A 26,353-nucleotide genomic window follows, 5' to 3' on the forward strand; every position below is an offset into this window, starting at 1 on the left:
CAGCTCGTAAAGGGCAAGGCAGACAATACAGCCCATTAGGGCAGGTTGTCACCAAGCTTTGTGTGAGGCACCTACAGAAAGAGTAAGAGAGAGAGCTCTGCAGCTCCTTACACGCCTTGTTCTCGTCATTAGTCTCACATGCTTACATCCATTTCTCATTAGTTTGCCTGGGGTCACTGCACACAGCCGTACGTGTTTAAAGCCACTGCTTTCAGCATGCTGGTTAAGCAGAACAAAGGAAGAATTAAACAACTCAGTCACAAGGCTGTCAGCATCCCAGAAAGCCGGTCTTGAACATACTGAGAGGATGGGCAGTTTGCCAAGTTGCTTAATTGAGAGAAGAATTATCTGAAGAAGCCTGATACAAGCGCGAGCTTAGGAATGGGGAAAACGATTCAGTTGATTTATGAACGAGCGAGGTTGTTTTAATTAACTAGACAGTCAAGTCGTATTTTCCCCCTGAAGAACAGCAAGGAAGGAAAAAGTCTGTTCTCTTCCCCTTCAAGCATATAATTTAGAAAAAGAAATAAACAACAATAAAGATATCATCTTTCTGGAGTATTAGCACCCTGTCACATCTTGACATTTAATAACCAGAAGAGTGGTCAGGGTAGAGTTCCCTCAGCAGTCTGTCAGGAACACCAAGCAGTACGACATAGCTTCTTGCTCAGCAGTAGAAGCAAACCACACGTTATCTAATGGTTGAGACATTATAGCCAATTAATATAGCAGAGTTTTACCTTGCTAAGTAGTCTGGCTATTGCTCCCAACTTCCAAATGGGTAACTGATCCAGCCTGAATACTCTGCAAACAGGCTTGTACTTTGAATGGGCTCAGCAGGGCCCAGTCTGTGCTCCTAGCTGAAGGGTTCAAGCCTAGTGCAAAACTATGCCTCTGTTAATCCTCATTTTTTTCAGAAGTCTATGTGAACTAGCATGTGTCCTTAATTTCTGAGGATAAGAGGAGCTGTGGGCTGCTCAGAGACTGCCACTCAATGACAGGGCTGCTCAACTAACTGGGAATTCTTTTTTATAGAGAGGAGGTGTGGGCAACGTTTTCCTTGTTTTCTCAATCCGGATAAGACAAAAAAATTCTCTCTGTTCTCTTTCTGCTGAATTTTCTAAATTGCCTTTTTTGTCCTGCATTATCTGTATAGCTGTCACATGGGAACCATTAATCTCTAGCTGTAAATGTGTGTAAGGTAGAGAAACCAATTCTAGTCCTTTCTTAAACTGCATTAAGGACACCGAATTGACACTATTAATAAAGGACACTAATCCCTTTGCCTCTTCCCAACGTGTTACTCACAGAGCATATGACAGAGTTATATCAATGATTCTTCCTCTTGGGGCTGCATCTCACTGTTTTCTGTGCTACCACTGCTACTCTGCACGTTTTATGTAAAAAAGAAATGCCAGCAGAATGACCTAGTGGACAACATGAGGGTTTCTGTAACATACCTCTGCTTATCTAAAGGATGAGTAAATGGAACAGAACCAGAAACCAATGAGAAACCAGTGATCTTACCTGTAGTCTTCGGATCTGAATGTCTGAGAACTTCCTAACACCGTTGACAGAAGGCACCAAACGGTTGTAGAGAGCCTTGCAGAATGAAACAGGTAGTTAATTAGCACTGCTGGCACACCCAGAACAGCCTGATCAAATTGGGCTGGGATCAAATACATCGTAAGAAAGGGTTGTACCTGGTCAGACTGAGTGAGCTCGTGGAACATACGTGCGTCAATAGCAGCAGCGACCAGGTTGTTGGCTGCAGTGATAGCATGGATGTCACCAGTGAGGTGAAGGTTAAACTAGAGGAGATAAAACATATCAGTTACCTCATCCTGCTGCAATTTTCACTTATTTCAATTCATCGTAGACAGATGGAAAGAGAAGTATTAATAGTACTGTTAAAGTGGGTGAGGGTGGAGGGGGAGAGATTGCTCAGTGAAGTATGTGGAAGAGAGGAAAGAATTTCTCTAAAACAGAAAAATGCCTCCCCCACATTTATGTCATTTTACAAACTTCTAGAACAAAGCTCCCAAATAAAAAGTTGTTTGTTTTTTTCTTTTCCCCCTCCACAAGAACAGTTCTCAGAAGCTCCTTAACACTTGATAAGACCGTAGTATGTCACATCTGCATTGCTCCTCCTTCACCTTCCTTCTGACTCCCTCATTTGCACAGCAGGCTTCACACATACATTAGCTGAACTTGCTGCTGCTCCCACAAGGGACTCTGAGCTAAACTGGAACTAGCAACCTTGTGCAGCACTAGCAGTGGAGCTGTGGTTGCACAGAGCTCTGCATAAGGTAACCACCCAAACACAGTGTCACAGGCAGAACTTGTACTACACAGTGACACTGCTAGTAGTTTTCCTAGTTCTATCTCATTAAAAGATAGTTTGAGTGGGTTTGCCTACACGAGTTATCTGGCTGCACTGTAGCTGTGAAGCTGGTGAAGGGCCTAGATTGGATATTAAAGAAAATTTCTCCACACAAAGAATTGTCAAGCACTGGAACAGGCTGCCCAGGGAAGTGGTGGGGTCACCATCCCTGGAAGTGTTTAAAAGATATGTGGACACAGCTCTTGGGGACATGTTTTAGTGGCAGGCTTGGCAGTGCTGGGCTAACAGTTGGACTTGATCTTAGAGAGCTTTTCCAATTTAAACAGTATGATTCTGTACTGTCAAACAGTTTAGGATATACAGCTTCCATGACACACCTGCATTACGGCAGGTGAGTAAAAGGTGTGGTTAAAACAACCCTTTTCCTCTGTAAGCAGAGCAGCAAAGGAGAAAGATGAAAAGGAAACATTAGAAAAGATGATGTGACAGAAAACTTTACAATAGCATTTTGTTGAAGCCTTGCTACTTTTGCTGAAACCCACAGAGCTAAACCAGAGTGCAGCTAGTCACACACTGATTATAAATCCTAATTAGTAAATGCTAATTGTTGTCTCATTCTGCATAAATGCAACAATAAGCTATTATTATTACCTTGGTTCTGCAGTATGAACTCAAAAGTTTTTCACTTACTATTTTTTTTCCTAGGATTAAAGCTGCATGCAGAATTATTAAATGACATATCAAGGTCATTACTGTAACTAGTGATTCCAGATACTTTAATTTTACGAGACATGCATTGATTAAAACACCCCCACAAAACTATGTGTATTTGTTCCACATAGGTCATAATTAAAGAAAGCTGTTTCAGCCAGTTTGGTTCCTAAAGTTTGGTTCCTGTTTCCCACTGCTGCATGCAGTCAAGTATTTTGGTTTGCTTTATTAACACTCTCAAAGAGGAGGAGATTATTTTTCCTGTCACATCTATCATTGACACATGTTCTTGGCACATGACTAAATCAATATTCTGCCTCCTTTAACACTTTTATCTTTTATGGACTTGCTGCATCAATTAGAACAAACAGCCCTTTTGATCATTCCTGCTTTTCTTCCTAAAATTGCCCTGTGTCAATCTATAGTGCACGAGACAAAGGTAGAATTCTACAGGCAATTACTCTGAGAGTTGAGGGAAGCATGAGAGCACGTGCTACACGTGCCTTTCAACTCCCTCCCTCTAAACACAGAATTTTACTTGTTGCCAAGCCACACTAGAAATATGCTCCACTGCCAGGCCTCCAAAGACTGAGGTCTTGACATTACTGATTTCCAGTTTCCCTTTTCCTAGTTCATGTTAGTAATCTAAAACACAAGAACACCAAAATAGCTCACAGAAAGAATTGGTGACCACCACATCTGACAGAACTACTTAAAATGCTTCCAAAAGGCATTAAGCCATTACCATCTTCATTTCAATGCTGGGAAAATGAGGCACAGGATGTACTTTGCTCACAGAGGAACTGGGAATTTGTAGTTCTATGAAGTTCCCTGACCATGCAGGCACACTTCTGAAATGATCTGAAGATGTTTGCCTGCTTTTTTTAAAAAAGGCTTTCCAAAAATCAAGCATGCAGTTCTTGAGAGTGCTACACCAGGCCATAAACTCATGGACTTTCCAAGTTATCTGACTGCAGTATCTTTTCGAAGTCTGGGAGCTGTGTGTGCAATGAGGCTTTGTATAAGGAATTACCTCTTCCATGGGGACAACCTGACAGTAGCCACCACCTGCAGCTCCACCTGCAGAGAGACAACAGTCAGAATATACAACTCAAGTGTCTCCAGCCCAGAGTGCTATTACATGTGTTTACTTAATGGCTTTAAGAGGGCAGCTACAATCAAGCAGCTTAGTTCAAATCCCAGCACAGCACTTGAAGACAAAACTGAAGAACTTACCCAAACTTTTCCTTTCTTAAAAGAAATGCAATTGTAACTGGGAATTATGTAAAATTCCAGTGCAGCAGAATGAAATCCCTGAATGCCATCTTTCCCCATCTAAGCCAACTGCAAGCAACAGAACAGCTCATACCTTTTATACCAAAAGTTGGCCCCTGAGAAGGCTGCCGAACACAGGCAAAGACATTCTGGTGAAGGTGAGCTCCCAAGGCTTGAACAAGGCCAACAGTGGTGGTGCTCTTCCCCTCTCCCAGGGGAGTGGGAGTTATCCTGCAGTGACAAAGCAGAAGAGACACAATTAAACCCTTGTAGTGGGTGAGACTTAAACCACAGGGACAAGGGTCATCCAGTGATTGCAATTAATGAGAATTCAAATTCTGGACTGGGTCAGACTTCAGCTAATCTTCATCAGTTCAAAACTGGAATGAGGTTGGCAAATTATCACACAACTGCTGACAACTTTCCTCTGAAACACCTTTCTAGTTCCTGCCGACAGCAGGCTACTAGACAAGGAGAACTTTGACTAGGAACCAGCCTGCCTTTCATAACCCTGACCTGCAGACCAAATCAATTAATCTCCTGGAGAGAAATGTTAAGCTACATCCCCACTGTTTGCCACAAGCTACTTCCCAAACCACTACATTTTCACTGTGTGATTTACTAAAACCCAGAGGACCCCATCCAGTCACCCTACCAAAAGACAATACAACAACAGCAGCTAGTAATATTCCTTTTCATCTTGACATCAGGTAAGTCTCAGCTAAGGAAGTACCTACCCAGTAACAACAACGTATTTGCCATCTGGCTGGTTCTTCAGACGATTCAGAGCTGACAGCTGGACCTTGGCTTTGGTTTGGCCATAGGGCTCCACCTCATCAGGGAGCAGGCCAACTTCACTCGCAACTTGTTCAATGGGTTTGGGTACACAAGACCGTGAGATCTCAATATCACTTAAAGAGACAGAGAGAGAGCAAGGTGACTTCTCACAAATTTCCCACTTCTGGATGGCATAAACTGCAAACACCTAATCTGTATTTCAGAAGCGAAGCTTTAACCCCTCCTAGTTAAATGAATCAATCCCACCAGTATCAGCTACATTGGAATAGACACATCCTCAGAGTTGCCTTTTTAAAAATAAAAGAAAGTAAAACCCAAACCAAACAACAACACCCACGTGTCCCCCAACCCTCCCCCACCCCAAGAATGCCTTTTTGTAGGCAATGTGTTATGAGCCCTTGTGGTATTTTGCATATTTTCAGCTGCTCCTTGGGAACTTGACACCAACAACTCCTACTTCAAGATGCTATCTTTTTGCCATGTCAGACTGAAAATATTGAAAAATACAAGTGATTCCTTTGTGTTTACAGCTTCCTCATAAGGGAAAGTAGAGTGGCAGAGACGGATCTCTTCTCTCAGGTGACCAATGACAAGGGATGGCCTGAAGTTGAGTCAGGGGAAGTTTAGGTTGGACATTAGAAAAAGGTTCTTCACCCAGAGGGTGGTTGGGCACTGGAACAAGCTCCCCAGGGAAGTGGTCACAGCACCAAGCCTGACAGAGTTCAAGAAGCATTTGGGCAACACTCTCAGGCACATGGTATGACTCTTGGGGATGTCCTGTGCAGGGCCAGGACTTTGATGATCCTTGTGGGTCCTTTCCAACTCTGAGTATCCTGTGATTGTTTCACTGTTTGCTGAATCAATTATCTAGCAATATTATCAGGATGATCTAAGCCTACACTTCAACAGATGTCACAGCACCACTGCAGGTTAGCTCTGCTCCCTCAGGAAAGCCTCACAGTGCTTTGTCTCTACTCTCCAAACTTCAATCCCAGCCACAGTCAACATATACACATATGCCCTGTATTACAAAACACCTGGGAACTGATGTTGATACTACACTGTATAAATACTGCCAGTAGCTTCATTTGAAAGCATTACCTTGGAACAGGCATCTTTAGGTTAAGCTGGTTGTATTGGATGGTCCATTTTCCAGGCTGGAACTTCTCCAGAAAACGCTGTGCACTCTCCACTGTGCTCTGAAATGAGGATGAGAATCCATTACAGCAACCACCACTGTATGAACCACGCTGGCTGACAGAGATCAAAAAGGTTTGCCCCTCTCCTATGTCTCACTTTGGGATTAAACCAAAGTACTTTCATTAAAGCATTTGTTAATAACCCAAAATGAGATTCTGCTTGTAGTTTTCTTAGAAGGAAAAAAAACCCAAACTCCACCATATTTATATCTCTGTTGATCTTCCAGTGTGCTGGATATTTTGGGGTGTTCTCTGCCAGGGTTTCTTAAGTAAAGCATGGTGAAAGAGGGAGCTGGCTTATACTGTTACTCTCCTTTTTATCCAGTCCCCCTATGGATAGTTTTAGAATTACAGCCATTATCATTATATGACAAAAGCGTTTCTCACTGTTTTGAGTGACCACACTCAAAAACCTTAAAAATAACCCCCAAAACAACAAAAAACAACAACAAAAAAAGCCCCAGAAAACCCAACCAAAAACCTGTGTCCTAACATTTCCTTAAAGCCCATCTTTTTCCTCAGTTAACTGAATCCCAATTGTCTGGACTAGAGGTTGGAAATCCTACATAGATCTCTGTAAGAGCAAGAAGGAAGCACCAGTTGCTTTGGTAGTGTGCTGGTGGGTCAGCAGCAACATATATCCCAAAGCCAAACACAGAGGAGATGACCACAATGTCACAGTCTGCCCATGTACCTGCATTAACATGGCCACAGTCATGGGCCCAACGCCACCAGGAACTGGGGTGATGTAGGAAGCTTTTTCCTTTGCTGTATTGTACGCCACATCTCCCACAACTCTTTTTCCACTGGCCTTTGTGCTGTCTGGGGATTTAAGGAGAAAGTAAATTTACACATCACATTTCACCAAAATAACAGAGGAGACAGCACTAACTGAAGTTGAAGTCTTTTCCTCTGCTGGAGTAAACAAAGTAGAAGCTGTGTATCCAGGAAGTTGCTAAGTAAGATAAAAAAAAGCTAAAACAACATCACAAGATGAAGTTGTTACCATAGTTAACTCAGAGTGTCAATAGCTCGTGCAACATATCCTCCCATTAAGCACCATTTATCCTCAGCCACACAGAACTCCCTTTCCTGGGGGATGCAAGTTGTTTCTTAGTGGAACACGGCCCACAGGGCAGCCTGAAGATGACTCCAAAACAAATGCAGAGGGACCAAAGCACAGAGCAAGTTTTGTATCTGTGCAGTAATAAAACATAAATGGGATGTACAATAGAGATGTCACCCCTTGCAGCTGTTGCTGTACTGCTCTGAAGGATTAGTACAGCTTACAGTGTGAAGGAGATATAAACCAATGGTCTAGAAGGAGGTGAGAGAAGAAACATGACTGACTTGTTCCAAAACCCCAGGTTTACATTTGATCTGTTCCATTTTGGACACCTGGGTCTTAATATTGAATAAAACCACCTGCCTTTAGAGGAACTGAAGACATAAAGTGCTGAGTTTTTCAATCAGTCATTGCTATTTTAACGATGGACCAGTAAATACTGCAGTTCACAGAGATCAGTCTTGTCAAAACAAACCTCACAGGTGGCTTAAGAGAGCTTCAGCAGAATAATCTCCTTTCTCTCTGGTAAAAAAGTTTGCTACATCCCGCTGCACTACATGATCTGACAATTCAGAAGCAGATAAAGCCCTTTTTTTTTTTCCAGTGGTGACCTTTAAGCTCCCCCATAGAGAAAAAGATAAACCGTGTTAGTAAACTAGCACAGTCATCCAAGAAACCCACTGATTATAGCACATAAAAGCAGAAAATTTAAGTTTCTCCTGGAATGCCAGATTCTCATTTCAGATAAAGGACTCTAGGGAACATCTAAGCAGCATGAAAAACCTGAAGATAGATTTTAATGTTGTTATATTGAAATATTATATTGCATACAATGCGTGTGTGTTTGAACAGAACACAATCAATAACTTTACCATACATTTGGTGAGGGGGAGGAATGGAAGAGAAACCAAACTCCTAAACAGTTGATTATATTAAAACCAAAGGGAGAACAAGAGCAGTTCCTGCCTACACTAATTTTTAGCTGCATTGTTACTAGCAATTAGCAGCTTGGATGTTTTGCTCTGTTTCTGTTTTAAGCAACACTTCTTCTTCCTAAAGCTCAAAGCCTGAACATCACAGCTGTTAACCAGTGTTTCTACAGCCACTGTCAGCTTTGCTGCCCAGAACTGCAGACCAGTTTGGCCTTCCAGTCTAGAGAACAGTTTAATTAAGGCTGCAAAAGGTAAATAATGTAATTTTATTTTCTTCCAAGGATGCCAAGCAGGCTTACTGGCCACCCTGGCCAGGATCAAGAAGACTCCAAGATCAAGAATGAAGCAAAGAAGCAGGTACTCCAAACACAAATGGCCTCATCTGTTACACAGACACAGATGAGCAGAAGCCAAACAACCCCCCAGTCCCTGCTTCTGCATCTGCACTTCATGCCAAGCAGGGCTGAGCACAACTTAGGAGCTATTCAGTTACCTGTAAAATATTCTTTGAAGGACAGCTCACATTCAAGATTTGCCATCTCTCCCCATAAATTCACCTTTCACAATATTCATCATCCCACTTTTAAAAAATACAAACTAGTTACAGGGAGTATCAGTGACACTATAACCATTTCCCAGTGCATGTGTCTTCTGTGGCCCTGTAGGTTCTCTTGCCAGCTGCATGACATGAAAGAGAGCATCCAAGGACTTTGAGATCAAAGAAGTGAAGGACATGCCTACACACATGGAATGAACAGGCATGATGATCTCCAGAGACAGCTGCATGAGAGACAGTCTGACTCCAGCTTCTGGACTGGAATTAATTCACAGCCCTACTTTCACCAGGCAAGGGCTGCGAATATGCCCATGACTTCCAAGAAAACTTGTGCTAATGCACATGCAACTAACACATTTCTGGTGGATATGTGACTGCAAACACACAAGACCATACGTGACCCCCATCTATAACACGAGGCCACATTGCTTGAAGTGTGTTTCTTTTTCTGGACACCACTGGGAAGGGTGTTTTGTAAGGGATCCAACACAGTCTGATTCAATATGCTGGTGATGCCAGCTTGATTCTCAGTGCATGAAGGTACAAACACAGAAGCAAGTCAAGGCTTTCTACATCTTTCTAGCTCCTCTGCTGTTTGAAGGCCATGGCACTGAGATCCACAGAGGCTGATCCTCCCTTGCTGCTCTCACATCCCACTGTTCAAGGCTCCCTGTTAGCAAAGGCTGCAAAATCCCATAGCAGAGGAGGACTTTTAACACAGTTTCTTCTTCTATCAGGACCCAGAGAGGGACACTCCAGAGGCACTGCCATCTCTGGGAATATCCTCAGCCTGCATTGCTTTCCCTTTCTGTAGCAGAGCAATTTCTACAGGCCTGGAATAAGGCATTCAGAGCATTTGCTGGAATAACCCTCCAACTGCAGCAGTGGGGAGAGAAAAACAAAGACAATCCAGCTTGGAAAGTAAGACACACTTGTCTACTCTAATAGAGGTTTCAGGAGATCCTTTCTTCCTCTCTGTCTACTTGGAGATCTGGAAAAAATTCAGCTGCAGTACATATGAACACAAAGCCAGACGTGCCTATTCTAGCCTCCAAAGTGGCACCCTGGGGAGTATACATGCCATCCTCCATTCGAAAGCATGACAGCTGCATTTGTATGGAGCTACATGGCTATAATTTAACTCCAACTTGGCAAGACTGCATGAAGTTAGTGTCCTGACATGTCATATCATTTGGGATCTGCCTGTACAGGGTGCCCTGACTAGCAAAGTCAAGGCATATCCAGAGATTGACGTGTCTTCCAGCTGCAACTCACAGTTAGACCTAGGAGGCACCTAGGTAGTAGGTGCACTTACACCTGTGGTAAAATGTATGGCAACTGTGCTCTTTTTCACCCCTTCACATTCAAAGCATTACCACAGCTAGCACCAGTATTCTATCTGTACAGGGATTTAGCTGGAGAAGCTGTCAAACTGGCTGCTGTTCTTTCTGTAGCCCTGCAATTCTGGCACCGATTTCCCACAAGACTCATCTGAAAACTTTCTTGCAACCTATCAGAGGGGAAGAAGGCGGCAAGAAAAACTCAGCAGCTTCAGAAAACCACAGAGGAAAAAAAAAAAAAAGAAAGGTCTGTGGCATCCATCATTTTGAAATGTGACAATTTCCACAGTACTCTACCAAGCCCTGGTCCCTGAGTCTCACACTGCCACTGGGCGCATTCCGTGCGACACTGACTGGGCTGGGTGCACTGGAAGCTCAGATGTCAGTGCACTGCTCAAGGCAGACTAATTGCAAAGGAACAGGGACGTGCCCCCAGAGATGCAGTTCACATCACGCCTGAAAAAAAAGGTCACACCATCATATGTCAGAAACACCGTGGCGGTTTTATTTCCAACATGTCAGTTGGGGAGACTCTGAGCCATTCTGCTTCATGCACATCAGCAGTGACCCTGTGGGTTTTGGCAAACAGCCTAAGTTTGGGTAGCTTGGAACAAATACGCCCAGCAACCAACAGCAACAGCAGATGACTTTTTAATTTTAATTAGACTGAGGACCAATGTTTTTAAATGCAGCTCAATGTCACCTTTGAAGAACAAGACTGCTGAACAGAAACTTCTTTACATTCTGTTAAATAATGGCAACAAAATGACTGATTAATTATGAAAACTACCTTTTAAAAGCCTTGTGGGTGTAGCACAGAGAGAGTGACTAATTTTCCATATCATTCAATATCTGTAATTTGGATTTAAAACAAGATGAAAACAGAAATTGCCAGACTGTCTGTACCTCCTCTATAAGGAAGGAGTAGCTAAGTGAAACCCTACCCTAAAATCCATTATGTTAAAGCACTTTATTCTATGCCAGAGCCACTGTCACCAATACTCTTGCAGAATCTGCTTTGTTTCAAGATAACAGCCATTCAAGCCTAAGAAATTAATGCTGTGATTCAACAAACCCACAGCTACTTTAAGAGACTGCTTGTCACTTCTGTATCTCAAACAGAACAGCTTCATGAGATCCAACTGCAAAGTAATGACAGCAAAGCCATACACTCACAAGTGACAAGAGCAGCAAGACTTTAGTGTGTAGTTCGATATTCTGTTGTAATATTTCCTAGGCCTCCTCTTTCTTCTATTAATCATCAGCCTTGTTGAAGGCAGAATCAAAACTGTCACTGATCTGCTTTAGGGCAGTACTTCAGACCAGCTTTTTTTTTACTCTGGCATCTTCAGAGATTGCCATCATTACTTAACACAGAAGATAAAGAAGTCCACATGGACTAGAAACACCAAGGAAACAGTATTCATGAACTTACTTTAGCAATTGCATTTATATACAAATAAACACATCCCCACGCACCTGGCACATGGTTAATTCCACAGTCTATTACAATTGCTCCAGGCTTGATCCATTCACCTTTTACCATTTCAGCTTTACCAGCTGCAACCACCAGGATATCAGCTTTGCCAACCTATTAAAACAAAAAACCCAACAAATAAACAACTGCGTATCACACCAGCAGTGGAAAAACGCAGAGCTGCTTCAGGAGCAACTCAGATCGGCTGCAACTGCAGAGAAAATGTGTTCACCCACTGCCATCAGAGGGATGGAAGGGCATTGTTAGCAATTAAAAGTAGCTTGGCAGTTCCTTGGCAAGGAGAAAATCCCGCAGCCAGAAATTATGGCTTATTTTCACACTCCTACCCTGAACTATTGCTAGTCAACACTTCAAAACCTCCTCTGAATTCCTCCATGATTCCCAAGTGGATCATATAGACTACATTTAGATAAAATTAAAGCCTTCTGCATATTCTTCCCTTCCTCCCTTCAAACATCCCTGCACATTCAGTGCTAGAAATATACCCAGCCCTCATCAGACAGCAGCCAAGAACAATCTCTGCACAGAACCAGGCAGCACTTCACTTGTGGCAGCACTGTCTTGTGGTTTTCATGTCCAGGACTCTGTAACACACAACTCCAGGGGAAGCTGACTGTATTTCAGCACTAATATGTGTTCAGGGAGTACTGAATTTGACAGATCTGGTGGTGAAGCTGGTGTTAGAGATTCTGACTAAAGCTCGTTCTCAGTTCCTGCATTGCTTCATTCATGTTTGCTTCGGAAGCTGCTATCACTTGGAATTTTCTTCTTTTAATCTTCAAGGGAGATAAGCTATTTTTTAGATTTCATTAAGAATCAGCACTTCAATTTTTAATCAACCTAATGATGGTCTTATTGAACAGGAACTTAATGGCAAGAAGCACTGCAGCGTTTCTGATCTTTGTGAGTTATATTCAAATACACCTACTCCCTTTTCAGCTTTAATACTTGCCTACAGAGCCTGGCAGTGTTGATGGCTCTACAAAATCCAAGTAGGTGGCAGCACAGCAACACACTATTTCTGCCACTCTCACTGCTAAAGAGGAAAATGGTACCAACTCCCGGTGATAGAAAATAGACTGAAAAAAACAAATCAACTGAGAAATCATTTGGCCTAGCATTTCTTAACCATTAGAGCAGAAGACCACTTGGCCTTTTTGGTAAAAAAAAAACAAACACAAAAACAACCAAAAGCCAAACACATATGCTGTCTTGCCAGCCCCTACACAGAGATTAGGAAGGGATAATTAAATCTCAGCCCTTGCTCAAAAAACCCAAAAATAATAATTTTATTGTTATAATTAAACCCCTCTAATTAAGTGCCAAAAATAATCAGGATGCTATTCCAGCGGACGTATTTACACAACCATGCAGTGAGCAGGACTGGCAAACTGTTTCAGATGAAAGACACCCCAGATCTAATGACTCAGAGCAGCAAGACACTGAGCAGCAACGCACATCAAACACCTCCAGCCTGTTCCTACCTCCTCAGCCAGGGTGGAGGTCTTGGAATGGCAGGTGGTGACGGTGGCGTTATTCCAGAGCAGCAGGTCGTGCATGGGAGCACCAACGATCTTACTGCGACCGATCACTACGGCTCTTTTCCCTGTGACCTGGACACCTGCGCCACAGAGAGTCGGGAGAGAGTAAACACAGGTCATTGTGCATCCCAGTACAAACTAACTCAGACCACACTCTGGAGTCTTTTGGTCCGTTTAAGTCCGGCCCTGGTACTTCAGAACACTATTTTTCTTCTTTGTTGTGTGTGAGTTGGGAGGGAGGAAGGAAAAACTGTTTTAAAACTAGTTCTTTCACTACTTAAAAGGAAATGTGGCATCTCGACAGAAGTTTCAATGTGAAGCACAGCCTTGCAATGTGCGTAGTTTCTCCACTTATTGAACATCACTGCACTCATGAATAATGTATGGAAGCCTCCTTACCTGTCTGCCTGATAAGTTCCATGCATCCCTTTGGCGTGCACGGAATAAAGCAGTCTCCGAGGTCCCCTCTAGAGAGTTTCCCAGCATTGATGCTACTTAAGCTGCATTTTGAAAGGATAAAGGCCAAGTAAGATTCCCAGCCCCATGATCACCATTCAAAAGAAAAGAAAAAACAACAAAAAGGGTTTCTTTCTGGAGTAGCTGTCATGTTCTCCAGGGGTGAAGTCAGTTTACCCATCCACATCCTTCTCAGGTGCAACAGCATTGGTTATCTTTTCCGTGTTGATGGGTTTGTCGGAGTCGAGTGGCAGCTGCACTATAAAGCCATGAACAGCAGGGTCTGCATTCAAAGAGGCAATGCACTTGAGCACCTACAACAAGCAAAGACCAAAAAAACTAATGGCTGATAACCTGAAACATGACTGATGTACAGGAAAAAACATCATTCTATCTGGATTAAAAGATACGTGCTTTACGCTTAGTTTTTCCACTCAACAATACATATCACTCACAGTTTTAATTAAAAAAAAAAAAAGCTGTTAAAGCCTCTAAATTTTACACTGTAATATTTTAGTTTTCTTTAAAAAACCCCAAACATCTCAGCAGGTTCCAGCTCTTTTCTCGTGACTCAATATCTATGAGTAAGTGGTCTTTTTTTATCCAATGACAGGGCAAATATAAGTTCGTATCTTGAGCTCAACACCAAAGTTATATGTTTTTTCATCACTTGGTTATATTACTTACATCAGCTTCTGTTGCTGTGTTTGGCAGCTTTATGTGATTGGCACTGATCCCAATCTGCAAATGAGAATAACAACAAATTATCTCATTTCTGAATTGACATTTGATTGATCTGGCTAATCTTTCTATCCAGCTCAATCACAGCTGTGTTCTGTCACATTTCCCAGGTCTATCTCCTGTTTCTGTGGCTACAATCCTATCATTTAGAAACACCATCAAGAAAAAGATTAGTGCTTTGCCTGCTTAGATTGGTCCGTTCTTTAACTGTCCTATTCACCTTTTGACATGAACAACATCATCTTTGCTTGACAGCAGATTGCCTTGAAGAGCCAGCAGAGAAGACGCCAGGCATCACCTAGGGAAATGGGGACTCAACTGTGTTCCTGCCCTGCTGTAGCATGTAAGGTACCACTCAGTGACAGACACAAGGCAACTTGTGGCATAAGGCCACAGGCCAGGAAAGACAGAGCATCAGCACTTCAGACACATGTAATCTGTGATGATCACATACAAAGTGGCACCAACTCATGCCGCTGTGACCAGTGCACCCCAGCTGGCTCTCAGGTTACACAAACACACTGCGTCCTTATAACAAAGAATTCAGGCCAACACTGGTTTCTCCAACATGGGCAAAGCTTTAGCAAAGCTTAGACAAAACTATTTGATTTGCATCTGGATTTTCATAATCAGATTTGACTGACTCTAGGAAGGTAAAAAGCAGTACTAAAAGACTGGGCATTACCTCAGCAGCAGCCTTCAGCTTCATATTGATGTAGAGGTTCGAATCATCCCGATTTCCAACCTAAGGATGAAAAGACAGTTGAATCACAGCACAGAATAAAGACCCAGACACAGGCTGAGATGGGCTTAACTCTCAGCTTCCTTGGAGCTACATCAAGGAGACAGAGGTATTCTTGGATAACTAAAACACACTGATGGAGGCCGTAAGTAGCTGGAGCTAAGAGGGAAATGTTCTTTCAAGTAAGAGGCAGCTAAAGACAAGTTGTCTGATCTCCTGAATAAACATTTGCACCTGTTGAAAAACCTTAGAAACACAGTGGTCTCCAAAGCAGAAAATACTCCCTGCCATCTGATCTGAGAAAGTTAAATCCTTAGCTAATTAACATGATCAGCAGGTGCTGATAACATTCAATTATCTGATTAAGGCTCTCAGATAAGTTGAGCCTCTTTGATACCCAGGAATCCTAATTTTATGCACATATGTGTGCTTTGATGGAGACATTTCTTCCACTGCTGTTTCAAACCTTCAGAATTTTCCTGCCAAACAAAAAACAAAACAAGAACAAAGTGATGCACAAAGAGAAAGCGGCAAGTGGAACAAATGCCTGTAGTTTTTGGCAGTATTGGGTGCTTCCAGTACAACTGCATTTCAGGAGACAGCTTGCATCATCCAGTATGCTTTCTTGAAGGTAATACTCCTTCTAACCTTAAGAAAATGAGGAGCAAATAAGGAAAAGCTGATAAGCAAACTCTTGAAACCCTGTTCCCTGGTACTTGGCAGCCATCCCTGGTTCTCACACAGATTTACAAGCTGCAGGGGTGACTGTATTGACTGATCAGCCAGCAAACACTGTTTTTTCCTCCCCAGGTATAGACAAAAGGGCTGTCTCCCCTGTAAAATCTGATGGATTTAGGAAAAGGTATGCCTTGTACAGGGCAGAAATGAAGGAAGAGTGTGAGCATCAGTAGATGTCAGCAAACACGACACAGATATTGTGCAAATGGGGACATTCCTGACTACAGGGCAAAACAATAAAGATTAACTGACTTTGTTGTTTTGAGCTCAGAGGACACCAGATGCCTCCCAAGAAAAGAGCACATGTTGTGTGGGGTGCTACACATCAGAAACAGCTCATTGTCCTGACTTCACTGAAGGATAACAGCAGTGAATATCAGTATTAGAGATGAACTCCAAGCCCAGACTGTTTGGCAGCTTACAAAAGTGTCAGACAGCCAAAGAGCTTTACAGGTTGTAAAGGACTCTGAGACAATCCAGGATTGAAGACAGTACAGGCCAACCATGAAAAAAATCCAATAACCCAACAAGACAACAATTTTTGAAGACAGTTCATGGGGTCAACAGTTCAGCAACTTTCATCAAAGCATTCCTTAATTAATTTTATTTAAAAAACTTTCCTACTTCCTTCTAAGCACCCGAAGACAAATCTTCTGTAGAGACATCCTTCTTTAAGCCAGTGGAAAACAAAAACAGAACCACCCCCCCCCCCAAAATACAAACACAAATTTGTTCCTGGCATCAAAGAGGAGCGTGGCCTTTGTGTGCTATGGTGGTATTAGCACTAGAATTCTCAGACAGGCACCAAAAGCTCTGCAGGAGCCCAAAACACTGAATAAGGACAAAAGTCACTTCTCTAAGCAGCCACTTACATTCCTTTGTGGACACACAGTTCCTTCCTGTTACATGACACGTGCTACTGCCACTCACCTTCTGATATAAGCATAAAGGTTTTCCATTTTTTACAGCTGCAAGGGCAAAAAAGTTCTGCCAAACACAGGCCAAACCCCTGTACTGACTGAGTGCTTTTTATCTCTGCAAGCACTTCTGTGTAGACTCTAACACTTACTCACACTTCTGACAGACATCCAATTCAGAAATGGGATTTTGTTTCATCCCCTGCTCTCAAAGCCATGTTGGCCGAAGGTAGTTTTGGCTGGGTTCTCTCCCCTCCTCTGCCACTCTTTCTTATGTCTCCATGCTCTGACACAACAGCAGACAAAATCCCTTATTAAACACCCCACTTGGAAGTTTTCTGCTACAAACACATCTCTGAAAGCTGACAGCCTTTGGGGCTCACTCAAGTGCAGAGACTTGGAACAGAGTCTACAAGCACTGTTAATAGGCAAGCAGCTTACTTTCACCATTTCACAAACACAACACTCAAACAGAGAACAGGGTCTGATGGAAGAAAAAAACCAACTGAAAAACCCAAAAATGTTTTTGGGCCCCAGTACTTTGGGAAAAGACACCGCAGAACTGTGTTACCATCCCACAGAGAACTCTGGTCTTCTGTTCCTTGTAAAATGCTTCCACTGCAAGCCAGCTTTGATGAAGCTCATCAGCTGTGCACTTACCATTGCAAAGCAACTCGGATTTTCTGTAGCTGTCATTAAAGAAAACAATACCTGCAAAATTGCGAGTCCCGGTCTGAAGCCTGGAAATTTCTCTTTCATCTCAAGAACTTGCTGCTTCAGTCTGTCTCTCACTTGCCTGAAGAGGGGAAGAAAAAAGAAAAAAAAACAAAGTAGAAATTAATCAAGGGACTGACTTCTGATACAGTGATAAGTCATGAGTTGAAAAGGTGACAGATGGGTAGACTGGCAAACACATAGTTATGCCTTGAGTATACAAGTCCCAGTAATCTCCAAATAAGATTGATGTCCATAAATGATTAAGACACTTTGGAACCAGGTTCATTCAAATGTATTTAAATATTTTTTTTTTAAGTCCACATTGTGCTGCTTCACCCTCCTTTTCATGGTCGCATAGGACACAAGGGTAAAAAAAGTTCAAAAACCTGCACGGAAACCCCATGAATTTCAAACTCCCTTCTCAAAAGGGGAGTTTGTTTCCACATATGCTGTACTGAAATTACCTGTCTTCCACAGGCACCAGTCAACACTGTCACACATACTGTCCTGGTAAAGGAAGATGAATCTACAATGGTAAAAATCTGGAAAATAACTAAACAAGCAGGACGTACTCAAAGATACTCCTCTTCTGCAGCTGGTCAATACTATGTGTTCCTATTTCTTGCCTGCCTGGCCTAACCCAGGCTGGACTGGCTGCAGTGCTACATGCACCTTCCCGCCCCCAATGTGCTTCTGAGTGAGAAAATGCCCCCAGCCCAAGGGCTTCCAAACAAGACCAAGATTTTGCCACGGGAGCACAAAGGAGAGTGGGAGGTGAACAGAGGTGAGGAAAGGTAGCTAAACCCTGGTGCACAGCTCAGATCAACTCTTCAGTAAAGGCAAGTTTAAGAATACAGTTGTTAAAACACAACTTTGAAACAGAGTATGAGAGGATTCACTGATTAATTACTCTAGCTCAGATGTAAACTCATAGTTTACTAGGGAATGTTTTAGAGATGAGTACCCATCACTGACAGATTAGCCACAGAAAGCTCAAAAGCCACTCAAAAGTCACCACCTTCCCCCATCCTTGCACTGCTAATTTCTCAACCACACTCTGGCCCCACATGCATGATCCTTCACCAGGGAAGGTGGAGGGGAAGAGGTCCTGGTGCCAGGCCCAACTTGCTCTTTCAAATCAGAAATTCTGTCAAAAACCCAGGTGCAGACCAGCACCACCGCTCTGTGTCCTCACCAGAGGCAGTTGGGATTCAGAGAGAACAACTGACCATCTTATGGGCTCATGGCACTGAGAGGAGGCTGTGGCACTGAACTGCACATGTAAGAGACACTCAGAAGCAAAAGCCAGGTAAGCAAAACCCCACAGGACTTCAGAGGCTTGAGAGGTCTGTCCTCCACATGATCTCCAGCCCATGTTGCACCCGTTATTCTCAGAGATGAGAAGGTGCCACCATCACAATTAACAAATCCACCCCGTGCCAAACACCCTTCCATTTAAAACACAGGTGGTCTCCTCATGCTGATCTACCCTCAAATGAGCATCACCAGATCTGCTACCTCCCAAGTGGAACCAGATTTCCCAGACTGGAGCCTGTGCTGTGGCTGCCAGTTCATTAAAAATGTGAACAGCAAGGGTACGGGACAGAGTAAGCAGCTGACACCAGCTGGGAGGCTGCGATTCCTGCCACATGGGGAAATCGCAGGACAACAAAAAGCCAGTGAAACCAACTCTACCCTGCAACTATAAGCTCCAAATCAGAAATGCCAGAGGCAGGAAGTACACGCAGGGAGCAGTACACGCTCTGCTGCAACCCAGCAGCACTGATCCCAGGGGATGGCTGCAGCTGGCCCAGCCAGAAGCAGCCCTAAGGCTGTTCCCAGTCTCATGTCAGGGGGAATGACAGTCTCCAGCTATATCCCAAATCATACATCTCTCCTGCTGCATCCCAAGTCACACAGTCAGAGCTCTGCTGCAACTAAGGAGCAGCTTCAGAGTATTTGTATGTGTCTGGCCAAGTGGTTCAGTGTCTCTTAACAAGTTTCAGCAGAAGAGGCAGTTTTCAACCTTAGTTAAGAAACAGTAATTCCGAGGTTTCCTTTGGCTATTACCTCAAGATGACTTGACACCAAGACTGGCTGATGATTTCAGAGAATAGTGTCATAGCAAGGCTCGTCCTAGCAATTCTTCGTGCTCAAGTGACAAAAGTTCATCTCCTGGGCAGCAAAATCACCAACTGCCTCTCCTTACAGTCCGGCTGTAAGCCCCTAGCGAAGGCACCTGAGCTGGATCACAAACAGCCTGTAACAACAACACAACAATCTCGAGGAGCATCAGAAAACCCCTGCACATGGTCTGTGAGCTGGGGTTGTGGGCAGCTCTTAGAGGGAACTATTTTTGAGAACAGTCTCTGGTGTTTCAGTAAGGAAAAGGCAGCACTGGCGTGTGCAAACAAAAAGAAATGCAAACAAACATGAAATGTATTACAATTTATGATGCCCTTCTAAGGGACAACCAGCTGGAAAGGGTCCCAGGTCTAGGTATTACTTTTATTCCAGTCCTCTCAGCTGAAGAGTAACAAGCCCACCCACAAGCCCTCTGTGAAGCAGGGCTGTGGTGTGCTTTTACCCCCAGGAGCCACATCTATTCACATTGCTGTCATTTTCTGTAATTAGGCACTAGCTCACTTCCCCTTCAAGCTACAGAAGAAAGGTAACACAGGAAAGTGGTGCTGTCAGTGCTGATTTGCTTTAGGAGCCTTGAATCGAGAAATCACTTGTTAGACAGCCACCTAGTGTTAGGCACCACTGCTCTCCAGTGACCACAAAAGCCACAGGGGCAAAGGTTTGAGAGAAAATTCAGGAAAAATGAAGAAATCCTTGTTTTAACTCTGCAGACTTACTAAAACCTTATAAAACAATCTTTGCAAGACAGCAGCTACTTAGAGATATAGTCTGCAGGTCTTCCCAAAGATAAAAGTTCATACTGATGAACCAAGACCACTTTTTTACTAGCTATATGAAAATTCTTTTAAGTCTTCAAACAAAACATGTGCAATTCTCTGTGGCTGTTTCTCCAAAAGCCTTCACTCTGACTGAGACCCTTCCTGTGCCCATGTGCCCTTCCACAAACAAACTCACACAGCAAACAAGAGTCCAGGGTCCACATAGGTCAAGGACAGCACATGGCTCTAAGCATACAATGCAACAGCCAGCTCCAAAGATTAAAGAACTCGTTAGCCTTTCTTTCTCTAGGCTGCAACAGTGACTTGAATTTAAATTCATTAAGTGAATTTCCCAGAACAGCAAAGGACAAACCACACTCCTCCAGCTCTGCTGCAAATGGAGAGAGAAGCACAGCTCCCACGCCAGGCAGAAACTTCCCCCCACACCTGTGGGATTATGTACACACACTGCTCATCTGGTGGCACTGTACTGAAGGTGACACCAGGCTGTGCTTCTGTCCCTTCTGTGAGTAATAGGGTCCAGAGTCTATGTGATACTGCCAAACACGGGACCTGGCAAACACCTCCTCAGAGACACTGATGTTCTAGAAGATGCCTGTCCCCAAAAGAGGAGGGTTTGGCCTTACTGCCTGGATCATAGATTCCTCAAGGGTTTCAGAAACATGCAGCAGAAACACTCTTGCTGCAGCCCTGCAGAAATGGCTGTATGAGGCTGATGGTTCCCCCCAGGTCCGGCACCATCCTGGTCACAGCTGTTGTCCCTGCAGTCATTCCTCCTTACAGCGTGGAGCACTGCCACTGCTCACCTTCTGTTTCTCCCACGACAAATCAACACTGTAGCGTGGAGAAACAATCTTTCCCTTCTCCAAGCCACCGTGGCACCATGTCCTAGCACAGGACAACTGCATTACCTTCAAATGCTGTGAAGAGGCTGCAAGCAACCACACCACAAAACACCCCACTGGTACCCTAATGAGACACAGAGGAGTCTCTCCTCATGGGAGTCACAGGTTGGCTGCGTGAATGAAATGACATTGGGATGGAAAATGCCTTGGGAAAGTCCATCACAGCTGGCAATTCAACAGATGTCTCCAGTTGAGGGAAGACACCACTTAGACAAGAGAGCTGGAACCAGTTCACAAGTCTCCCACCCTTCTGTCTCATGCTCCACCACTGCATGATCCTGGCACACTGTCATTATCTCCTAGGAGAACTGTCTGCTACTTTCTACCACTTCCACACTCCCAAGGCTTTTAACCACTTTTTTGGTTGTGCCAGTTCAAATATTTTCATGAGCCTTCTTCAGACCAGATAAATACATGAAGATGTTTTTGCTTTTTTAGATGCTTTTTCATCATGTCTGGAATTTTAATCCAAGGTGGTCTACAAACAAATCTAACGTGGGTCTGAGCTGCAAAAGCAATCATCTGCAGGGGATGGGAGAGGCAGCAATTGAGGCACTTCTAAATGTGGCTGGCTGCCAACAGAACAACAGAGTTTAACTTTAACATAAAGGTGAGTCTTTAAAACTTAGAAGAGTTTGCCCCAAACATGAGTAATGATACCATGAATTGTCATGACCAGCTTTCCATGCTGCAACATTAATGACTCTAACCAGGTTTGCTTCCCAAAATGGATACTTCGTACAACACCCAACTATCAGGTGATTTAATTAGAGGAAAACACATGAGAAACAGATAAAGACTCAATCCACCTTTGTGGGGCTGCAGGCATTCCAGACAATACTCTAGGCCCTTCTACAATGCTTTGTCTTCACAAGGAGCGATAGTGAGAATTTATTCATTCCCAAAAGGAACAAATGTTCTTTCCCTTCCATCCAGCCTGGTGCACAGATCACAGCACTGTGACCCTGCTGTCCACCAGACAGTGTTTTCTCTTACTTTATCACCTCTTCAGAGCAGGGCCCCATTTTGTTTAAATTCTGTGTCTGCACAGCACCAAACACAAGGGGCTCTTGCTCACAATTGGGGCCACCCAGTGACACTGACAGTTCACTTTAATTTAGCACATCCATAGTGTGGTATCCTTCAGTGCAAGTCTGAAACATTCTGGGTAGGATCTGGTAAATGAGATCTCACAGATAGGGGAACTTTTCAGTTCAGAACAGATTTACCTGGAGTTTCAATAGGAACTCCAAAAAACTTCTGAATTCCAGTCTGAAAATGCTGAGGAGTTGTTTACTGCACTGTTACCTCCAGTTATAAGCTGAGCCTGACCATTGCTATATCCAGTTCTTTAAACTCAAAGCACTACTTCCCCTATCCCTAGTGGCTGTGAGGGCTGTTAAGTCTTCCCTGCCATCACAACTCATCAGCCACTCTTCCAGGCCAGGAATGTTGGTCCATTCCTGGTGCTATCAACCAATTCAGGCCAAGCCAGAGGTTTCCAAACCTGGGCTCCTTCAGATGGTAAAGAGTGAACACACAGCTCACTGCAGTGGACATAAGCTGTAAAGAAAAGCCACAACCAAGTTTTACTCTGAGTATCTATATCAGAGACAGAAACAAAGGTTGGTTTTTTTCAGGGAATACTAGCAATAAAAGGTGTATAACACTGTATTTTTATTACCTTCAATGCTCCATATTCTGCATACTTAAACCACTGCTTCTCTTCCCCTTACTAATCATTTGTTTACTGTGCTGTTACACAATAACTTGTCTCTTGGAACTCATTTGCCAATAAGGCAAATTTAACTTGTAGCAAAATCTAACAGCTAATTACTAAACAGCCACACAGACAAGTAGAGGAAAGCCAGCCTGAAGTAACTAGCCAGCTCAGACTGATGCATAACCCATCCAACATTTAATATCTTTCACAGACTGTTCCGGCACAAGAGTTGTGTGTACTGAGAGAAGCAGCCTTTGAGAGATGCATTAACATCAACACTAAAATCCTGTACAGAAAACAATGTCTTCTGTGTTCTCCTTCCCATCCACAACCTAACCACATTCACTATCCTCACAGGTAATACTCAAAGCCACTGAAAATGTCAATTTTCCTTTCTGCTTCTTTTGAGCCTTCCAAGACTTTAGGGTGTGAATTAACTTTATCAAGTTTTCCTTATTTATAGAGGCAAGCAAGCTCTCTCAAAGTATTTATTATCTTTACAAGAATTATAATGCCACTGTCTACCTGATTTTTGTTTAAATAGCTGGTGTGACTGTGAATTAGGTATTTCTTTTGCCTATCTCTGGGGAAGGGGTGCTCAGTGGCTGGAGAAGAAAGTTCACAATAATTATGAGTTGAGATTTGAGACACACACAAAACCACAGAATTATGTAGATGGACCACTACTTGTTTGATTCATCTCATTTGTCAATATCTGACTGACTTATAAACAAATATTTTTGCTTGATTAAAGGGTAAAGTAACAAAACCCACCCCCTAAAAGATAGTGACTGAAAAGGTTTTGCAGCTGATGAAAAGTCAGGGATGCTGCCTTTCTACAACAGGCAATTCAAGTGAAAATTCTTAGAAAAACCATATGTCTGTCGCTTCTGCTGCTGCTGCCAGACTCTTGACCAGGAGATGAACTCTGGATAATGAGAATTCTCTGGACCAGCACTTCTCTAGAGGGTCTGGAAGGAAGGTACAGGTGTCTACAGGGCAGATAGCCCAATTCCTCTAGCCTCCTTCAAATACTCCACCAGAAAAAGGCAGAACTCAGCAAGGCCCACTCCTGCGGAGCAAAAGATGTTTTTGCTACACTGGACATAAATACAGGAGAAATAAAGGAACTGAAGGACAGCTGCAATTATTTTTTTCATTTTGTGGTGCTTTCAGGTCAAGATTTGATGACTCTGGAAGACAGACTTGAGCCAAACACCTTAGAGATGTGCTGGAAGCTAAGCAAACCTTTCTCCTATATGTGCCTATTAAAAGCTCATGCCTCTTCTCAGTTATTTGCACATCATGAATGTCCCCATCTCTGAAAACTGCTTGTTTATAGCTGCTACCATAATGAAAACAAACAGATATAAAAAAAATTCACCACTGTATCTGTAAATTTAAATAAAGTAAGTAATGCAACATGCACAGTCAAGGAAGCTAAAAGTTTTAACGTGAAAGCTCAAAACACTTTCATTGTACCCAAACTAGCATCTTTCCACTTTCTAATCACTTTTAAACAGCAATAATATGTAGCTTAAAAGGACCTACTGCACTTCAGGGTCACTTTCTAAGCCAGAAAAGAAACCTCCAACAGGCAAATCACTTAACTCCCACCAGCAGCATGCACAGGCATTGCAGCGTGCTGGCTTCAACACTGCCAAAAGGATCAGGTGGAATGAAGCACATAAGACTGAGAGACTGCAATACACAGCTGGCACTGGCCCAAAAATTACCAGGTAAAAAATATGCAGGCAGCCTTTCATCGCAGGTATTCATATTCAAGGCACATTAGGCCTACTCTTCAGAACTCCACTGTCAGTTAGATGTGGCTGCGTCACCCAAAACAATATCTGAGAAGGACTAACAGCTTTTCTGACATTACTTCATACCATTTCAAACTTACCCCTTCTGTCTGAATTCCCTGATTACAGACAGGAGGTACCCAATGAACCTACCTAACCAAACTCTGTTTGCACAGAACGTAATGGAAATATTACACTGCTTTTCCTAGGATTAGGGAAACTTATTTGGCTTTCTTACCAGATGTGACTGCAGAGTGGCAGCAGGAAAACCAAACAAACTAGAAGATACCACACAGGCTCACCTATACTTAGGGCTTACCAGCTAAGTAAATGGTGAAAAGTACAAGGAAGGTTTTTTTTTTAAGGTGTCCCAAATCTTTCAAATAGCTTTGGCAGGACACCGGTGAACGTTCAGCTTTGTGTTATCCCACACATGGATTAACTTATTCTGTTTTTAAGAGGAATGATCAGCGCCTGTACCCTATGAACAAAGACCATACCTAAAGCACATGTTGCCAACTCCTGCATCCCAAACAGCCCTGCTTACACACAGAGAGGCTGTAGGTCAGCCGGCGGCTTCACACCTGCCTGGGCACTCATCTCATCTCATCTCTTCTCAATCTCATCAGCACAGCGATGCTGAGCGGTCACCACCTGCTCTGCGGGGCTGGCGCTGCCAAAGGGACCCCAGCAAATTCACCGCCGGTTTTTGGGGAGGAGGGGGCACTGACAGCACTTTACATTCTCCCGAAGACCTTTAACATCTCACAACTCCCAGTTTCCAGCCAGGAAGAACCGAGCTTTGACTGCAACGTAGTTAAAAAGCTTCAGGGTGCCTCCAAACCTGATTCGCCCCCACAGAGCCAGGGCAAAGGCCCCCACAGCCCCAGCAGAGCAGGGGCGCTACTCAGCTCCCCAACCACACCGGCTCCTTCCCGAAGGGCAAAACCCCCGCGGCTCCCAGAGCTTCCCGCCCGAGGGAACCCGGCCCAGCGCGGCGGGCAGGGCGGGCGGCCGGCCCCGGGTACGTACGCGGAGACAATCTTTCCGCTGAGGATCTCGGCGGGGGCCATGGCGGAGGAGGGCGGGGAAGCAGCAGCCGAGCGCGGCGGAGCTCCCGGAGCGACTGCGGGACGCGCTGCCCCCGCGGCCGCCCCACTCCCGCCCCACGTGGCCCCGAACTTTCGGCGGGCACCGGCCCCGGCCCCGGCCCCGCCGCGCAAGCGCTGCCCCCGCCCCGCCCCGGCAGCGCTGGAGGCGGCCCGGGGCTCCCTCACGGGGGTGGCAGGGCCGTGTCTCCTCCCGCCGCCGCGCAGGGCAGCGGGGCTGAGACCCGCGGGGACATGGCCGCTGAAACGGGCTCCTGAACGCCTTTGGGTCGCCGCTCCCGGCCTCTCCTGGTCCCGGCTCTGCGGAGAGCGGAGG

At 44.0% G+C, this 26,353-nt stretch overlaps 1 protein-coding gene across 3 annotated transcripts in view; it reads right to left on the reverse strand.

Annotated features, from left to right (window-relative positions):
- Positions 1–26,124, reverse strand: part of MTHFD1 (methylenetetrahydrofolate dehydrogenase, cyclohydrolase and formyltetrahydrofolate synthetase 1) — a 41,738-nt gene extending 15,614 nt beyond the window's left edge. Inside the window, exons 1-15 of one of the 3 annotated variants that reach the window (XR_004357482.1) lie at positions 25,961–26,124; positions 17,566–17,650; positions 15,143–15,202; positions 14,404–14,457; positions 13,894–14,030; positions 13,660–13,760; positions 13,204–13,340; positions 11,701–11,812; positions 7,022–7,149; positions 6,230–6,327; positions 5,068–5,241; positions 4,425–4,561; positions 4,089–4,135; positions 1,704–1,811; positions 1,528–1,602 (exon numbers count right to left, since the gene is read on the reverse strand). Coding sequence is in view for 1 of the 3 variants with exons in the window: in XM_032689943.1 (XP_032545834.1) it covers positions 1,528–1,602; positions 1,704–1,811; positions 4,089–4,135; positions 4,425–4,561; positions 5,068–5,241; positions 6,230–6,327; positions 7,022–7,149; positions 11,701–11,812; positions 13,204–13,340; positions 13,660–13,760; positions 13,894–14,030; positions 14,404–14,457; positions 15,143–15,202; positions 17,566–17,650; positions 25,961–26,001 (1,494 nt within the window). In the remaining 2 variants the exon portion in view is untranslated. Of the gene's footprint in view, positions 1–1,527; positions 1,603–1,703; positions 1,812–4,088; positions 4,136–4,424; positions 4,562–5,067; positions 5,242–6,229; positions 6,328–7,021; positions 7,150–11,700; positions 11,813–13,203; positions 13,341–13,659; positions 13,761–13,893; positions 14,031–14,403; positions 14,458–15,142; positions 15,203–17,565; positions 17,651–19,641; positions 19,746–25,960 lie in introns of those variants that run through there. The other 2 variants (XR_004357481.1, XM_032689943.1) reach the window with 2 other exon arrangements.
- Between the last annotated feature and the right edge of the window lie 229 nt (positions 26,125–26,353).

This window comes from Chiroxiphia lanceolata, chromosome 6 (assembly GCF_009829145.1).
Source record: "Chiroxiphia lanceolata isolate bChiLan1 chromosome 6, bChiLan1.pri, whole genome shotgun sequence".
NCBI lineage: Eukaryota > Metazoa > Chordata > Aves > Passeriformes > Pipridae > Chiroxiphia > Chiroxiphia lanceolata.